The 19,406-nt window shown below is 46.5% G+C and overlaps 1 protein-coding gene and 1 pseudogene across 1 annotated transcript; one reads left to right on the top strand and one right to left on the bottom strand.

Moving 5' to 3' along the window:
• Positions 1-209: 209 nt before the first annotated feature.
• NUDC (nuclear distribution C, dynein complex regulator) lies at positions 210-16,903 on the bottom strand. The gene is made up of 9 exons (XM_063105397.1): positions 16,715-16,903; positions 14,311-14,388; positions 3,358-3,561; positions 3,199-3,264; positions 2,578-2,697; positions 2,279-2,473; positions 1,108-1,191; positions 897-1,015; positions 210-474 (listed from the first exon to the last, which is right to left on the bottom strand). The coding sequence occupies exons 1-9, from the start codon at positions 16,793-16,795 to the stop codon at positions 423-425; spliced, it is 999 nt and encodes a 332-aa protein (XP_062961467.1). The 5' UTR covers positions 16,796-16,903; the 3' UTR covers positions 210-422.
• On the top strand, positions 9,503-9,877 carry LOC134385187 (HIG1 domain family member 1A, mitochondrial-like; annotated as a pseudogene).
• Positions 16,904-19,406: the final 2,503 nt, after the last annotated feature.

The raw sequence follows: 19,406 nt of genomic DNA, 5'->3' as shown, positions 1-19,406 counted from the left end.
AAAAACTCATCTTTGCTCAGAATCGTACACAAACTAAAAGCCTTGTTTTAATCCTCCATTTAAGTAATGAGGAGAAAGAGGCCTAGAGGGGGCAAGAACTTCCTTAGGCCACATGGCAGAATCTGGGCTGGAAGCCAACACCCAGATCCCCGCAGCAGCCAGAAGAGGCCCGCCCCCAGGGAAAGGCCAGAGGGAAGACAGGACACAGGTAGAGCTGGGTAAATAGCTTTAATATGGAACAGTAGCCAATTGGGGAGGACAAGACCTCCAAGGCCCCAGCCCTTCTCCCATGATGCCCTGGGACCTGCATGCCTGAGCCAGTCCCATGCCTGCCCCAGGCCCAAGGCCCAGAGAAGGGTGAGAAAAGAAGCCATATGGCTGGGGGCTCCCGCCCCCACAGTTCAGGGAGGCAAACACAGGAGCTAGTTGAATTTGGCTTTGGAAAAATCCATCTCTGGGTGCTGATCCATGAACCTGGGGAAGGGGAAGTAGGAAGAAGGTGAAACAGATTGTGTCTCTCCCTCAAAGCTAGTCCTTTCTCCAGCCCATGTCAGATCTCATCTCTTTAGAACCCCGAGCCAACCAGAGCCAGGCTGGGCAGGGGTGGGATCCCACATGTCTGAGGCCCATTTGAGCCCCTGAGGCTGGAAGCTGAGGTGCCAATACTGGCACTGTTTTCCCATAGCTGGCGATGACTGCCTGTTACCCCATACTTCCTACCCTGAGCTGGCCTTGCCCTCAAGATAACCTTGGCAAGTGATTAGGGTAAATAAGTCAAGGCTATAAACTTGGTTGGCTCATCCTGGAAGGGGGCAGGGCAGCTCCTGAGTCCTGCTTGGTGACCCACACGCAGCTGGCACCCACCCTCCCCATTGTGCCCTCTCTGAATTGCTCACTTCTTCAGAATCTCCTGTTTCTTCTGCTCGTCTGAGGTAGGCAGCCCCATGGACTTCTGTCTCTGATCATACATCATCTTTTCCACCATGCTGCGGGTCTCACTGTCCAGGTCTGACAGCTGGGGGCAGATAGTGACAGGGATGGGTGAAGCTCCAGGACCACCTGGGCCCTTCCTCCCTGCTGAAGCTTCCCTAACCAGTCAGGGCTCACCTTGGAGTTCTCAGGATTAATCTTCTTGGTATTGATCTCAGGGTCACTGGACACTAAGCGGCTCCACCACTCCATCTTATTGATCTGTGAGGAATAGGAGAACCAGGGGACAGGAGATGGCTCACGCTGTGCTCCAGTCCCTCAGCACTTCCACAACCAAATTCTCTCCCATCACACCCTGCACCTGAGCCCCCAGCAGGCCTGTACTGGGGACAGGTATGCCATGAGTAGGACTCTGCCCTTTTGGTGGCTGGGGGAGACAGACACAGAGGCAAGCAGTTTCAGATCAACAGGATAAGAGAAGGAATTAAGTATGGAGGGAGACAGTCATCCAGAGTGGAAGGAGAGCAGTTATAAAGTGACACTTGGGCTAAGACTTAAGACACAAGTGATATACCAGATTAAAAATGGGAAGGAAAAAAAGAAAAGAAAAAAGGGAAGGACATTCCACCTGGGAAGAAAAGCAAGTTCAAGGGCATGAAGGACGAGTGAGAGGCAGCCATGCCAGTCACGTAGGCTGGGACAGGGCCTGTGTGCCACGGGAAGCTTTCCTCGGACTCTTAGCCCTTTACAGAGACCATCTTTAGTTACTGAGGTTCATGTTCCATCTCTCTGTGAAGGCAATGAGGTAGAGAATGTAGCCTTCCTGAGGGCATGGATTTTTCTATGTTTTGTTTACTGTTCTCTCTCCAGCACTTAGAACAGTACCAGGCACAGAGTGGGTGTTCAAACATCTGTTGAACTGAACATATGTACAAACCTAATGGAAAGGAAGAAGCTGTGGTACCAAAGACTGTTTCAATCCGGATTCTGCCCCTTCCTAGAGACAAGAGCTTGGGCAAATCTCTGAGCTCTTTTCCTGACTCTAAAATGACGACAGACCTACTTATGTTATTTGGGTTTGTTTGTTTTTTTGTCAGCTAGCTGGCTGGTATGGGGATCTGAACCCATGACCCTGGTGTTCTAAGGCTGCGCTCTAACCAACTGAGCTAACCAGCCAGCCCCAGGACAGACCTACTTTAAAAAGTCTTGTTGGGGAGGTGGGGGCAGGGAGCCTTATTGTGGGGATTAAATAAGATCATTCCCCAAGTCCAGCCCCCGAGTGAATAAGCAGACATCCTCCCCTCTTCCTCTCTCGACACCCAGGCTGAGAGGGCTAGGCCTCGCACACCTTCTCCAGATGCACAGTCACCACCTTGCCATCTTCAATGAGCCACGAACTCTCCTCCACCTTCACTTCATTGTACAGCTCCCCGTTAATGATGGCCGGCTGCCCCTTGAGCCCCACCCGGAGGTGCCGCCGCTGGATGTCCACCACCACGTCCTTCCCCTTCAGCCGGAAGTTCACTTGGAAGGGCACTGCCAGCTACATGGAGCAGAGGCAGTCAAGAGGGGTAAGGAGGGGCAACGAGGGGCTGCCAGGACCCCAAGCTGGCTCCCTAGCCTCCTCCCCTGGCCCCTGCCACTCACGTCCAGCTCTGACAGGGTCTGGGTCCAGCGGTAATTGGGCAGGTCTGCCCCGTTGCCCAGGTTGGGCTTCAGTTTTCCTTTGTCCTTCTCGTCTTCCTCCTCCTCCTCCTCCTCAGCCTCCTGCTCACAGTCAGGGATGCTCAGCTACTTACCTGACAGACATAGACTAAACCCCCACTGGGCAAACAGCCGCAAAACAAAACAGACCTGGTCCCTGCACACTCCATGGAGGATAAATCCCCAAGCCTTGGCCAAATAGGAATCAGAGGTAAAACCTGGTCCTGATTTCCACCTGAGAGGAGCTCAGACTACTATACCACGTGACAAAGGACATGGCTGGGTCTGCTGACCCCCGCCCACCTCAGATGGTACCTGTACAGGTACAGCCCTCTCTGGCTCTTAGGCTCTTCTGCCCGAGGCTTAATGCCAGTAGGTATTTTGGTTTTTTGTTTTTTCAACCCGAACCCTCTGGTCCAATGTTTCTGAGTAAGATCATGAAGTACTGGGGATGGAGGTGGGGAGTCGGATAGGGTAGGGCATTCCAGAGAAAGGCGAAGGTCGGAGAGTCCCTGGAAATTCCCAAGCCCCCAACTAGTCCCGAGTGCATCCGGTCCATCTCACCTGCTTCCCTGTTGAGTCAAGGCTGCCATTCTTGAGCTGAGCCTCATGATTCTCTGCATCCTTTTTCTGTGGCAAAGGGCACATCAGTTGGCAACCAGGGCCCCGGCTGCCCGGTGCCAGTGGGGATCTGGGAGGTGGAGGAATGAAGCCCACCCTCACCTGGTCAATCTCCAGCTGCAGCCTCTCTGCCTCCTCATCAGTCAGCTCCTTGATCTGGGGCCCGGTGGTCTCTGACTTGGCTTCTTTAGCCAGCCTGGCCGCCCGCTCCGCCTTCTCCCGCCGCTCGGTCTCCTGCCGAGCTCTCTTCTCCCGTCGGGCCTTCTGTGCCAGCTGGTTGTGGTGGCTGAAGGTCTGTGTGATGAGCTGGGGAAGGAAGAGAAGGCATGGAGACATCACAGCAGAGGACAGTGTCCCAAGGCCTAGAGTCTAAACCCACTTCTCCCTGCTGGGTGCAAAGGCAAAGCACTGCACTCAGAACCTCAGTTTCCTCATCTGTAGGGATAATACAGCTATCTCATACAGTTGTAATGAGAATACCTGTGAAGGACCTAGCTCAAAAAATAGTGGCGACTTTAAAAAGTGAAGTGTTACAAGCAGAACTCAAGCCTTAGCCCCTCTAGGAAGGCTTTCCTGAGCTCTCAGGCCCACACCAACCTGCTCCTCTGACTGATCTCTCTTACCTGCCTGCATCCTGTCTCCAGGACCACAGCCCCAGCCATATAGCACTCATAGCACTCAATACCATACCCAGAATGGCCACATTAGCTGGAAGCCAGAGAGTTTTCCTGAGGGCAGAGGCTGGTCTCCCTCTCCCCAGCCAGCAAGCTATCAATTCCAAATCTTTTCTCTCCCACTACACCTTCCCAGGATGTTTCCACCCCACAACCTGCTATAGCTAGCCTCCCTGCCACCTGAGGGCTCCCCCATTACTATTACCACTATCTGGCTCTGTGGCCTTAGACAAGTGAACAACTTTGACTCTTTCTAAGCCTGTTTCCTTATCTGTCATGAGGCGACAGCACCCATCAAGAACCTGGTACAGTCCATGCCTCATCACAGCTACATAGAAAGGGTTGGCTTGACTGGCTGGGGCCATGCATGTCAGTTGGTGGGGGTGGGGAGACACACCTTCTCTGGGGTAGAAATATACTGCAAGAGATGACACTGCCTCGATGGTTACACCAGTAGCCCCCAAAGTGGGGTTCCCCGAACCTGAAGCATCATCACCCAGAATCTCGGGCCCCACTCCAAACCTACTGAATCAGAAATTCTGGGGTGTGGCCCAGCAATTTGTATTTTTACCAAGCCTGTTGGACAATTCTCATGCATACTTGAGCCACACCTAGATTGAAGTTCCTGGTCTACTCCTTCTACCTGTGTGAGCCCAAGGTTGTCTCTCCATTCCTCTATTTTATTACATCTAAAAGCAGTCTTGGTATATGCTGTTCTTTGCCTAGAACATCCTTGTCCCCATTCCCAGGTCACTTAGCAAACTCATATTCATCCTCGAAGATCAGCTCAAGCATCTCCCAAGTTTCCCTCTGGTACTTCAGCAGGCCCTTAGGAAACCCTATGCCAATCCACACTCGGCACACATGGATGCACATGTGCATACACCTGGAGGCCTCACAGGACACTCTCCTCGTCTCAGTGGTCAATAAGCCATCTTTCAAGCATCTCTGAGCCAGAGCTAGAGGGAGGGAGGTGTCTGCAAGGGCAGCTCAGGTTCACAGAAGTCACCCATGGGCTCCCAGACCTTAGAGTTCTGCCAGATGCCCTGTGGATTCTCATTCCTCCGAGGCCAATTCCTCGTGCTATTCCCAATCCCCCAGCTCCACGCCACACTGCTGTAGCTCCATACTCTGCAAGGTTAAAAAGTACCAAAAGTGCCCCCCAAACCACATGAGTTAACAAAATGGGGGAGTGACAGAAATGAGCCACCTGAAGGCCACTCTGCTATCAATAGAAACAACAGGTCACGAGATAATTATGCTGGTGGAGGCTGTTCCACCACAAGGCTTTTGTCCAAAGTTCCTAATCAGGGAAACCCTGAACTCAAGCCATTTGCCAACCAGTCACCAAGGGCAGGTGGGAACAGGACCCTCCCCTCTCCCAGCTCCAGTGAATCATGTCATATCCCATTCATCCTGTTCCTTCCTAGTTTCGGGAGGTTAAGAGAGGACAGAGCTAAATCACCAGGCAGAGTCAAGGCCAATCATAGTAGCCTCTGACTCCTCCTCCCAGTCTCCTACCACCAGCTTTACCCAGGTCCAGCCCCAGACAGACACCCCTGGTGGAATCAGGGTGGCCTACCTGGAGGCACCAACCCAGAGGTTGTCACAGAATCAAGCTTTGGTTGCTGAACACAGCTTTGGGAACTAATGCCCAGCAGGGAGGGGAAGGAATGAGGAGGGCTGGCTTGTTCTAGAAGACATGCCTCCAGACTGCTCAGTGGCCATACGTGAGCAGGGGCTTTCCCTGACCTAGGCTGGGAAATAGGGAGTAAAAAGTGGTTCCTACCAGCCTGGCCAGAGCACATCATAAGAGGTATTTAAGCTGAATCTGAAGGAGGTCCTGAACCTGACCACCTGGGGGCTTGGGGCTGTGATGGGGGCAGGGGGCACACATCTGAGAGACATGACACAGCAAACAGTAAGCAGCAGTGCCTAACTTTGGCAGGGATTCTCAACTAGGGGTCCCTGTTGAATTCCTCCCCACCTGAGAGATTCTCCTACTTGCCTCCTTCTACCTCATCCCTACCCCCTACCCGTACCTGAGAAACCACAGGGCTGGAGCAGTGCACAAGGCTCCTAACCCTCTCACCACTTCCCAGCTGCCCCTGACACAGGGCCCCTGAGGAAATAAGGACCAAAAAGTATCAGCCGTGGGAATGCCTAGAGGGAGGGGGAATGGGAGGTGAAGAGAAGGCAGGCCTTCATGTAAGGCACAGATCCAAAAGGTCCCCAACACTCCAACTACCAGAACATCACTGAGACCACTGCTGACCATCCCCAGAGCCAACTCGGGGTCTCTCCACCCTCACCCACAAGCCAGAGCCCTCAGCAACTTTCTCCTCTTCCTGTGGCTCCCATCTTGAGGAATGGCATCACTGTCCACTTATGTGTCCAGGGAGAGAGCAGAGAGTCATCTGTGAACTTCCGTCTGGTACCAATCCTATCGCACATACCATCCCGCTGTCCTCACCACCTCAGGCCAAGCCTGTCATTCTCCCCTGGAGTCTGGGCCTCCCGCAAAAACATCAGCAGATCCTGCAAATAATGGACCACAGCTCCCCATGGCCTGAAATGTAGAGCCCACGCCCCTTGGCCTCTCTCTGCATGGGTCTTTCTACCTGGCCTTCTTGTTGATCTTGATCTCCCGGGAGTTCCTCCTCAGCCCTCCAGATCAGAGCCAATTTGTGTGGACAGCAGCCATGCTCTCTCCCAGGTGGATTTAGGCTTTTCCTCTGTAATTCTATTCTGAGCACATGCTTCCCCACCTTTGGGCCTTGTCCATGCCACCTCAAACACCCTTCTGCCCATCCTCAGCTGTCCAAATCCTACTTCATCTTTCAAGACCATTCAGATGCTCAACCATTCTTACAGCACTTTCTTCCTTAAGTTTAATAATCAGGCTGTGCCTTATCTCCCTTGAAAGCAGCAGCCTTGCCTGATTTATCTTTGTAACCCCCAAAGTAGTTCAAACATTTCCCTGAAGGCTGAAGAATTTTATGAAACAACTCTTATTAAAATGCTAATCTACTAGGGAACTGAATCTGAATAAAAATAGGAAACAAAGAATCCCATGATACAAAATAGCCTCAGGTATCCACTCCTGAGAGCCAAACAAAAAAAGAGAGAGAAAGCATATTCACCTAAAAGTAAGGAGAGGGGATTTGGGAAGTGTGAGAAGGAGTAACAAAGAAATCTGCTGTGGGGCAGGGCTATGTGGCAATAATTCACATGGAGCACACATGGGGAAGGGGAACACGACTTCACAACGGAGGCACTGGTACTGGTTTGGAGTCTCACACTAGTATCAGGGGCCAAACTGATCTATCCTTAGAAATAGATTTCCACTTTGACTAACTCAATAAGAAATATTGAAATGACGTGAAACACAAAGTATACTTAAGCCTATGAGTTTATGACAGCAATGAAAAAAAGAACCCCACCTCATTGGTCATCTTTGGAAGATGCTAGGTGTAATTATTCAGAATAATTATTCTGAAAGCAGTTTTCCTGTGTATCCTCTCAAGGTAGCCAGCTAATGAGGGAACACTTCAGCTAACAAAGGAAGAAAGAATGATAGAGTATCAGCATTTTGCAAACCTCTAAGAATGAAATAATGGATTTAGGCATGATCAGAAATTACAAACACCACAAAAGAGACAGAGCCAAACACTATGTGCTCCCTGATGGAGTGAACAGACGATCTATGAAGTAGTCCTGGGAAACAACAACAAAAACAACGGAATCAAATCAAGCCTCTAGATATAACTACCAACATTTTGGAAATCCAAAAGACAAACAACAGGTTAAAGGACACCATGGGGATAAGTGACACAATAAGAAATACATATTTGGTCTTTGTCCCAGGTTTGTAACATGGAGCTCCTAAATTCCCTGGAATTTCCTGAGTGACAGGAGCATCTTTTGTCCTAACGGGGAAACTCTTGTTAGTCCCCTAGATAGCTCATCCCCACTCCCCAACCTCCTAGGAGGAGAAAAGGTCTGGAAATTTAGTCACCAATGGCCAATGATTTAATCAATCATGCCTGTGTAATGAAACCTCCACAAAAACCCCTAAATGATGATATACAAATGGCCAACAAGTATATGAAAAGGTGTGCAACATCACTAAACATCAGAAAAATGCAAATCAAAACCACAATGACATACTATCTCTCACACCCATTAGGATGGCTTCTATAAAAAAAAATAGAGAATAACAAGTGTTAACAAAGATGTGGAGAAATTTGAACCCTTACATACTACTAGTGGGAATGTCAAATGGTGTATCCACTGTGGAAAACAGTATGGTGATTCCTAAAAAATTAAAATAGAACTACCATATGATCCAGCAATCCCATGTCTCAGTATATACCCAAAAGAATTGAAAGCAGGATCTTGAAGATTTATTTGCACACTGATCTTCATAGCAGCATTATTCACAATAGCTGAGAGGCAGAAGTAACCCTAAAATCATCAACAGATGAATGGATAAACAGAATGTGGTATATACATACAATGGAATATTATTCAGCCTTAAAAAAAAGGGAAGAAATCCTATCATATTCTACAACACGAATGAGTCTTTGAGGACATTATGTTAAATGAAATAAGCCAGTCATAAAAAAGACAAATATTGTATTATATCATTTATATGAGATATCTAAAGTAATCAATCAAATTCATAGGGACAAAAAGTAGAATGGCGGTTGCCAAGCACTGGGGAAAGGGACAAAGAGGGAGTTGTTTAATGGGTATTGTTTCGATTTTACAAGATGAAGAGTTCTGCAGCTCTGTTTCGGGACTGTACACTTAAAAATAGTTAAGATGGTAAATTTTATGATGTGTGTTTTTTACCACAATTTTTAAAAAAGAAAAAATAAACAGCAGTATAGAAAGTATTGAGGGAAATGAAACCCTGAGTGGATATTTGGTAATATTTAAAGAATTACTATTCCTTTTTGGATGAATTGATAATAGCATTACAGTTACATTTTAAAACAATAACATGTGGTGCTGATAACACCGAGGTCAAGGGTTCGGATCTCCATATCAGCCAGCTGCCAAAAAAACAAAACAAAAAACCACACAATAACTTTTCCTGTTACGGGCCAGCTGCCCCCAAATATATTTTTTTAATTAAAAGTAAATGAATAGAGGGCCAGCCCGTGGCTCACTCGGGAGAGTGCGGTGCTGCTAACACCAAGGCCATGGGTTCGGATCCCATATAAGGATGGCTGGTTAGCTCACTTGGGAGAGTGCGGTGCTGACAACAACAAGTCAAGGGTTAAGATCCCCTTACCGGTCATCTTTAAAAAATAAATAAATAGGGGCCGGCCCGTGGCTCACTCGGTAGAGTGCGGTGCTGATAACACCAAGGCCCCGGGTTCGGATCCCATATACGGATGGCTGGTTCACTCACTGGCTGAGTGTGGTGCTGACAACACCAAGTCAAGGATTAAGATCCCCTTACCGGTCATCTTTTAAAAAAAATAAATAAAAATAAATAAATAAATAAAATAAAAATAAATGAATAGGGTTGGATCATGACGGTTTTGTTGCTCTCGATTCTTCAAACAATCACTATGTCAACCGACACAGATGTTTCTCTTTCTTCATATGCTGAAGATCAGGTATCCAAACAACCGAAAAGCTGAAGAAGCATCATCTTTCCCCATTGGAATGGTGGGTTTTACAGCAATTATTACATATGGATTATACAAATTGAAGAACAGGAGAGATACTAAAATGTCCATTCATCCGATCCACATGTGCACGGCAACCCAAGGCTTTGTTGTGGGAGCAATGACTCTTGGTATGGGCTATTCCATGTATCAGGAATTCTGGGCAAAACCTAAACCTTAGAAGAAGAGATGCAGTCTTGGTCTTGTTGGAGGAGCTTGCTTTAGTTAGACATCTCATTATTTAGGTTACATGTTTATGTTGAAAATAAACTGAGTGGGTTCAGACAATAACACGGTATTTTGAATACTGGCTTTCTTTCTTGCAGGTTTGATTTGCCTAATGACCAAATTAGTAGTGAGTAGTTCACTAACTTGGTCATTAAGGAAAGTCAACACACAAGAAACATGTCACTTAAATGCACTCGATGGTGTTAAAATATCTTTCTTAAACCTTTACAGTGAAATTACAGTAGTTCTAAAAGATAGCAGGCCAACCCTGAAGTATTCCCTGTTTGCTGCAGAATATCACACACTTTTGGATATTATGTAGGAGTCCTGATTACCCCAATTATTTTTTCTGCCTGCCTTGTGGACTGTTTGAGTACTTCAGTTTTTAGGACTGGTTGGCTCAAGCAAACTCTTTGAAAAAAGTACACGCAATGTGACTTGTAAAGCCTCCCACAATTGAGAGAGAGAGAAAGAGTGTGAGAGTTGCAGAAAAGTAGTATTTATTTCAGAATCACACTTGTAAACATGAGAATAACTTAACTATGGTTCCAGTTTAACTCTTTTGTAATTGCAGAATTATATTCTTGTTGCTAATGTTATATTTGAAGAATTTTTAAGTGCCAATGTAAAGGTAAACACTTTTTAAATGTGTGTAGTACATTTACTTTCTCTGTAAGAATTGTAAATGTTAAGCTACACAAATGACCTATAATGGAAGTGATTAATGATTTATGAGCAACTGGTTGGTCAGACATTATACACAAACTTTGGTATATTACAGAGTGCTTTATTACACTTGTGAAGTTCTCTTGTCTAACCTAAACTTACATTCCATGGTCATAATAAGGAATGTGCACTGTTATTAAAAGTAAGTGAATACAAAAAATAAATAGGGCCGCCCTCTGGCTTACTTGGGAAAGTGTGGTGCTGATAACACCAAGGCCACGGGTTCGGATCCCTATGTAGGGATGGCTGGTTAGCTCACTTGGGAGAGCGTGGTGCTGACAACACCAAGTTAAGGGTTAAGATGGTCATCTTTGGTAAAAAATAAATACATACATACGTAAATAAATAAATAGCTTTTCTTTTAGATGGAAAAGTCTGCCAGAGGGAGTAACTGCTTGAGCTAAAACTTTTGTTTTAGATATTCACAAAATATTTACTAATCTAAAAATATGCCTTTAGGGCTAGCCAGTTAGCTCAGTTGGTTAGAGTGCAGCCTTATAACACCAGGGTCACAGGTTTGGATCCTGTACTGGCCAGCTGCCAAAAAATAAAAATAAAAAAACAACTCTGTGTGTGCGTGCATGCGTGCGTGTATGCCTTCAATTTTTTTAAGTTATAGTAAAAAACATAAAATTTATCATCTTAGCCATTTTTAAGTGTACAGTTCAGCAGTGTTTAAGTATATTCACATTGTTGAGAAACAGATCTCCAGAACTCTTTTTAGCTTGCAAAGGTGAAACTCTATGCCCATTAAACAATTCCCCTTTGTCCCCTCTTCAAAGCCCCTGGCAACCACCATTCTACTTCTGTCTCTATGAATCTGACTACTCTAGGCACTTTTCAAGTGGAATACAGTATGTCTTTTTGCAACTAGCTTATTTCACTTGATATAATGTCCTCAAAGGTTCATCCATGTAGCAATGAACAAGATTTCCTTCCCTTTTAAGGCAAAATAATACTCCAGTGCATGTATACCACATTCTGTTTATCCATTCACCTGTTGATGAACACTCTGGTTGCTTCCACTTTTTGGCTATCGTGAATAATGCTGCCATGAATGTGGGTGTGCAAATAAATTTTCAAGATCCTGCTTTCAGGGCTGGCCAGCTAGCTCAGTTGGTTAGAGCACAGCTTTATAATCTCCAGGTCACGGGTTTGGATCCCCATACCAGCCAGCCACAAAAAAAAAAAAAAAAAAAAGATCCTGCTTTCAATTCTTTTGGGTATATACCCAGAAGTGCATTTGCTGGATCAAACGGCAATTCTATTTAAAATTTTTGAGAAACTGCCATACTGTTTTCCACAGTGGATGCACCATTTCACATTCCTACCATCAGTACATAAGAGTTCTAATTTCTCCACATCTTTGTTAATACTGTGGTCTTGATTTGCAATTTCCTAACGATTAGTGATGTTAAGCATCTTTTATAATAAAAAGTTTTTAAAGAGCTACAATTCACTTTTACCAGAAATGTCCAAGATTACCCTTTTCTCTACATTCCTGCAAAATATATCCTTTTTATTTTTGTCAGTCTGACAGGAAGAAAAGGGCATCTCAGTTTCTTTAACTTACATTTCCTTGACTACTAGTGAATTTGAACATCTTTTCATATGCTCTTTGGATCTGCTCTTCTTGTCTTTTTTTTTTTTTTTTTAAAAGATGACCGGTAAGGGGATCTCAACCCTTGACTTGGTGTTGTCAGCACCACGCTCACCCAGTGAGCAAACCGGCCATCCCTATATGGGATCCGAACCCGCGGCCTCGGCACTCCCAGCGCCACACTCTCCCGAGTGAGCCACGGGCTCAACCCATGGATCTGCTCTTCTTGGATTTGTCCATTTTTCTGCATATCCTGTTCTTGTCAACTTAATTTATAAATTCCTGCATATTAAATTAACTATTAGATTTTATTTGTCCTCTGCATTATATTTTTTCCTTAGTGTTCTTCCATTGACTTTATATGTCAATGTCTCTTTTACCATACACAAAATTTCCAATGTTTGAAGATGCAAACAGCTATCTTTTTTTATAGCTTCCAGTTTTCTAATCTTGAAAAGCCTCCCCCACACAAGGTTGTACAGTTTTGTAAGTTTCTTTGCAAGACTGTTACAGATCTGCAATTTATTTTTATATATGAGTAAAACAGATGGTACAATTTTATTTTTTACAAATATATATCCAGTTCTAGCAGCACTCCTTATTAAATCATCCTTTGCCTACTGAATTAGCACATTAGATGCATAGTCCTCACATATGCTAGACTTTATTTCTGGATTCTCTATTATGCTTCACTGGTCCATTTTTCTCTCATGGCAATACCATACTGACTGATCGTTATAGCTATACTCAAGTCCACAACTCCTTCTCCATCATTCTTAGCCCCAAAAGCTATAAAAACTATAAGTGTTTTGTACTTTTTGTAGGTTTGTAGCATGAATATTTACAGCCTTCATCTCTCCTACTTGGTAAGAATATCAATATACATTTCTCTGCAGAAACATTAATGTGTTTGATTACAGGATGCTGCTCTAAACCCCTGGATTGGAATAATGTATGTGATGTACAGTATGCACTGTACTGCCTTCATAAACTCCAAAGAATTCTAAATCCCAAAACACTCTGGCCCCATGGAGTTCTGAAAAGGGACTGCGGACTTACATTCTCATATGCCAGACACTTCATCTGTATTACCTTTTCTTATCCTCACAACAGCCCTGTAAGGATTACTGCCTCTTACAGGTGAGAAAAATCAGGCTCAGAGACTTAGTGATTCACCCAAGGCCACACAGTTGTGAAGTAGAGGGAATGGGAGTGGGAGGAAAGAGTAAGATTCAAACCCACATTTTCCTGACTCTAGAGCCCATGCTCTTACTCACTGCACTTGGAATTGATGTACCTGTGGCTCTGTACACAGTAGGTACTCAACACAAAAGAGTTACTGTGTTACAACTGGAGACTAAGTATGGAGGCTGAATAGGTTTCTACCTACCTGAGAGTCTGACCAACCTCGTGGAAAAAAGCTGACCCTACATGAACAAAGAGCCCAGGAGCATGACAGGGTCTAAGAAGTTTCAGTAGATATCAATATATGGTACCTATCATCATCCCCATGATATTTCTGAGGAATCACTTCTTTTTTTTTTGTCATTTTTGTGACCGGCCACACCGCGCTCAGCCAGTGAGCGCACCGGCCATCCTTATATAGGATCCGAACCCGCAGCCTCCAAGTTCCAAGCACCACTACGCTCCCAGCGCCGCACTCTACCGAGTGAGCCACAGGGTCGGCCCCAAAGCCTCAATTTCTAACACTTGCCCACTCTCATCTTCCAGCTAGATAATTAGTTAAAACCTCCTCAGCAGAAAAGGAATTGAGAACATGGTGTCAGGCGCAGGAGGCAGGTTTACAACAGACTCTGGTTTCAAGCCTGGTTCTCCCACAACTCAGCTCAAGACTTTGGAGAATGTGCAAAACATCCCTGAGCCAATTTCCTCATTTCTAAAATGGAGATAGTTAACACCTGCCCCTCTCATAAAACTGCTAAAGAATCATGGGTGGGGGGGAAGGTGGATATAGTACCTACAAAGGAGTGGGGCTTCAATAAATGACAGCTTGCTTCCCCTCCCCCACTCTTGACCCTCGGCATTTCACTGCTGCGGAAGGTTACTATTAAGCCAAAGGAAGGCCAGGTGAGCTTTTGTTCAGAAAAGAGCTGCCCAAGGGACAGCAGTTCCCAACACTCACCTTCTCTGCCATTCCCTCTTCTCCTCCAATGAAGAAGTCTGTTTTGCGTCGAAGGAAGCTGAAAAAGGTGTTCACAAGCTGCAAGACAAAGGGAAAAGACCGAAGTTGTGGAGGTGCCATATCGGGACCCCCTCAAATGCACAGAAGTCAATTTCCTTAGTGTAGGAGGGAACTTGGGACTTGACCATTTCACCTCTGAGCCTCCCAACGGAGGAGACATCCTCCCCACAAGACCCCCTTGGTTACTTCCACCATGAAGTCTACCCTAACCTATCTCAATCACTTGGAAGGCAGATCTCTCATTTCTCGTGTGTGTGTACACATTTCACCTTCCTTGTGGTGCTAGAAGTAGCCTGAGGATATGGAACACTCCTCAGCGTCCAGGGCATGAAATGCCGAGGGCCCAGCTTTCCTCATCAAAAAGTAGAAAGCCCATCAAGACACTAGCAAAGCAACTAGGGCAAAGCTGGAAGGAGGGGAGCACATGAAGCCACTTCAAAGAAAGTTAAAATAGACTGTCTGGGATATCAGTGTAGTCAAATGGTTAAGTGCATGGGTTTGATTATCAAACTGATATATATTAGCTCTGTGACTTTGGGGCAGTTTCTTAACTCTGCAGAACAGGAATAGCTGCAGGACCTATTTCTAGGGACCCTGTGAGGACTAAATGAGTAATGAAAGCGAGGCCTTTCCAGTGTCTGGCACTAAGCAAGAAACCACTGGTAAAGGACAAATTTCTCACAAGTAGGAACCATGAACTACGACTAATTCTGTCTACATATGCTATGCAAGGCACCAGATTTGGCTCAGAGTACATGCTCAGTAAAATTATTATAATAATAATTATTATCATTATTATTATTATTATTTTGGCAGCTGGCCTGTATGGGGATCTGAACCCTTGACCTCAGTGTTATAACACCGCACTCTAACAGAACTAACCAGCCAGCCTGCAGTAAAATTCTTGCTGAAAGAAATGCTTTAGTGATCTAGGGTTAGCACATACAAACTCTTCTTTTTCAATTCATTCAAAAATGAACTCACTCCCACATCCAGTTTTGTGTCAATAATTTAAGGGAAGAGAGACAAGGTGTCTTCTCACGCTTGCAAAATAGAAACACCCTCCCTACCTCTAAGGGCTTAGAAGCCCTTGGTCACCACAGGCACCTAGGTGAAAGAAAGGCAAGGTAAAGATCAATGAAAACCTGTGCCCAGTAAGACGTAGAATTAGCAACTGACTGTAGAAAGCATAGTGGACTATGGAATATGGTCCTGCCTGTGTCAGGAGCCTGTAGGGTGATCTTGAGTAAATCCCTGCCACTCTCTGGCCCTCAAATGCTTTACAGAATCAGAGTTCTGGACTGATCTTGACAGGCTTTTCTACCTCTGTTTCATTTCCAAAAAACCAACTCCAGTATCTACGCTAGCTGGTCCTCATCATTCACACACTATGTGTTATTGTGTCTGGTCACTCAGCATGAATTATGGTTTGTTTGTTTGTTTCTGTGACCGGTAAGGGGATCGCAACCCTTGGCTTGGTGTTCCCCGCACCACGCTCAGCCAGTGAGCGCACAGGCCATCCCTATATAGGATCCGAACCCGCGGCCTCAGCGCTACCAGCGCCGCACTCTCCCGAGTGAGCACGGGGCCGGCCCGAATTATGCTTTTGAAGTCATCTTTGAAAACTCCATCGGGGCAAAGACAGGTTCTGCTCACTTTTGTATCCACAAGATCCAGTTGCACGAGTGTCTGGCACACATTAATCACTCAACAAATACTCACTGAATGAACAAACCTCATTATTGAGAACTCACTGTCCTCCGGTTCAAGACAATAATCTCTTACGATTCAGGAAAATAGGAATTCGTAGTTCCGTCCTACAGACAAGGAAACTGAGGCTTGGAAGATGTGGAAAGGTCCCAAATTGGCGGTGAAAACCAACTGTGAACAGTCTTCCTATTCCCCCATTCAAGGCCTAAAAGGACCACGTGCTAACATTACCCCGCCCCACCCTAGCACACATTCGTCACTCCTTCCAGTCTTGGCAGATGCAAATCATAATGTCTGGGATGGTTCCTCCTAAGTGATGCTCTGTGACAGCGGCCATCAAAGGGGAAAAGACAGGAAGCATGTGTGAGAATACGGGAAGATCCTAAAGCTCTGGGGGAATTTCAGGGGCGGGTTCAGGGACGCCGGGGACTGATCCGAAGGGTGAGACCGGCCGGCAGATGGCCAGACCGGAAGCTGGGCGCGGAGAGAATGTGCGGGCATCCTAGAAGCCCGCGAGACTCGGGGGTGGCTCTCGGCCTTCTTAGGCACAGAAGGCCAGTGGGAGCGTGGCTAGAGCTGCCGGTGGGGCGGACGCCGCTGGGCCAGGCCGGGCCGACGCCACGCGGGCCGTTACCTCCTGCACGCCGCCCTCGTGCTGCTGCGCCATGGCCAGCAGCATGCCGTCAAACCGCTCCTCCTCCTGCTCCCCGCCCATCGCGCCGGCCCTGGTCCACGCTCCGAGCTCTGCACTCGCGTCCCGCGCTCTCCCCGCTCCTTCGAGTCGCGTCCGGTCCAACGGCTCCAGTCGTCCGCCTTTCGCAGCGGATCCGGAAATACGCAAGCGCCGGGTCGCCCAGGCCCGCCCTCTCCCCCGCTCTTCCCGCCTCCCTCCCGGCCCGCGGCCATTGACAGCGCGGCAAACAGCCGGCTTAGCCGACCATTGGTCGACTTGGTGAGCCAATCGAAGAGCTCGTCGGGGAAGCGGTGGGCGGAGCCGAGGGCTCGAGAGTTTGGCATGAGTTGCTATGGTCACCAGATGCTTTGGAGCCTTCTAGAAAGACTCGGGCTCGAATCTGGCAGGTTGGACATTAAAAAGGGACAAACTTTGCTCTTCCGCCTTGTTAATGACCTCCCAGCTTGTAGAACGGTGGAACTAAAAGTACCCCTAGTCATCTCAACCAATACTACTATGAGGCAATTGAGGCCCAGAAAAAAGAGGAGACTGGCACAGAGGACGGCCGACCTCCGTGCTTATCATCACGTACTCCACCAGAGCCGGGTTCATGGCCCTATGAACTGTGCAGACGCACGGGACCCCAGACTCAGAGGGGCTCCACGCCTGGTTTAATGATCTTCTGTAGCAGTCTTGAAATTCTTAATAGAGCTGGCCAGTTAGCTCAGTTGGTGAGAGAGTGGTGCTGCTAACACCAAGGTCCAGGGATTGAACCTGTACTGGCCCGCCGCCAAAAAGAAAGAAATTCTTAATAATTTTTTAGTAAGCCCTACATTTTTATTTTGCACTGGACCCCAGAAATTATGTAACAGGTGTTGTAATTGACCTTCATTCTTGTTAATGTGGGGGACAGGTCACAGCCATTCAAGGCGAACCATTCCACTTGTGCCATGAATCTCATCATCTTGGTCTTTTCAGGGGTCCTGTCTCTGTAATTATCCTTTTTTAAGCTCCAGCATCACAAGTTTCTTTCTTCTGGATCATTCCCTACAATACATGCTTTAATGTTTATTTTTTTACTATTCCATGACCACTTTTTCTGCCACCACCCCCCAATTTTTAGCTCTCATTCACATCAAAACTTGAAAAGATTGCTATATTTGTTTCTCCACTCCCTCACCTTCCATCTCTCTTCAAATTACTCTTAATAGTCTTTTCTTAAAAGGCTCTGATAAGGTTACAGTGCTACATATTGCCAAAGCCAATGAACCACTATTAGCTTACTCGACCTTTCAGGTACTTGTGACAACACAATTGACTCCTTTCTGGAAACACTTGTTTTCCTTTAGGCATCTGTATGGACTAAATTGTGTTCGCTCCTTTTGACTGGAGACTTTTCCTTTAGACTGGAGACTCCTAAGAGTTGACCTGTGTCTTCCCTATCAGACTGAGGGCTCCTGAGGGCAGAACTGTGTCTCCCTCTTCCGACTGGGGTCAGGGCCTGGGCAGAGGGCAGTTGATGGACCATCTCTCTGACAGAAGTCTCCCACCTCTGTGAGCAAAGGGCCTCAGTCAGGCTCTGGGATGTAGAGATCCCAGCCAAGGCCTTTCCTCACCCTCCAGGGACTCCAGAACTGATACCCTGGCCACACACAAGGCTCAGAAACCATAGTTCCCCACCATGCAAAAAACTCAAAACTTAAAACCCAGGGACCTAGCTTCCATACCAGCAGAGGGATCTCCTCCCTTCTCCTAGGTCTCCTACTCCTCAACTTCCTCTTCCAGAAAATGAGGGTGATAGCAACAGCAATAATAATGACACCTGCCATCCCCTATAGAGCACTTGCTGTGTGCCAGTCACTTTATGTCCTCATACTGACCTCATTTGAGCCTCATAAACACCTAGGAAAGGCAATACCAGAGGCAGATTTTTTGTGAAGCTGATAAAACTTGAACTTCAGGACCTTGCAGTTGCACGGGCTCGTCCTGGGCATAGGGAGAGGTCCCAGCAATGTCTTTGTAGGGTCAAATACATATTTTTTTCTCTTTTTAACTTGTAAAAGTGAACTTTTTTTTTTTTTAAGATGACCAGTAAGGGGATCTTTAAAAAAAAAAAAAAGATGACTGGCAAGGGGATCTTAACCCTTTACTTGGTGTCGTCAGCACCACACTCTCCCAAGTGAGCTATCCGGCCATCCCTATATAGGGATCCGAACCCGCGGCCTTGGTGCCATCAGCACCACCCTCTCCCAAGTGAGCCACAGGCAGGCCCTGTAAAAGTGAACTTTTAAAACTACAATTGGAGATTTCCTGTTTTCTGTGATAGTTTGGACTGAGATCTGAAACGATGAGGATCTCTGGCATGTTAGGAGGGCTCCTCATGCTTTTTGTGTTGATTTTTTTTTTTTTTTTAAGATGACTGGTAAGGGGATCTTAACCCTTGACTTGGTGTTGTCAGCACCATACTCTCCTGAGTGACCTAACCAGCCATCCCTATATAGGGATCCGAACCTGTGGCCTTGGTGTTATCAGCACCACACTCTCCCGAGTGAGCCACAGGACGGCCCCTTGTGTTGATTTTTGATCTTGGTGGATTGTCTGTAATCTGTAGTGCATCCTGGCTCCAGGTCAAACTTAGACAAATGTATCTAGT

This window comes from Cynocephalus volans, chromosome 8 (assembly GCF_027409185.1).
Source record: "Cynocephalus volans isolate mCynVol1 chromosome 8, mCynVol1.pri, whole genome shotgun sequence".
In the NCBI taxonomy this organism is placed as follows: domain Eukaryota; kingdom Metazoa; phylum Chordata; class Mammalia; order Dermoptera; family Cynocephalidae; genus Cynocephalus; species Cynocephalus volans.
The sequence above is the reverse complement of the archived record's forward strand: the minus strand, read 5'-3'. Positions and strand labels throughout refer to the sequence as shown.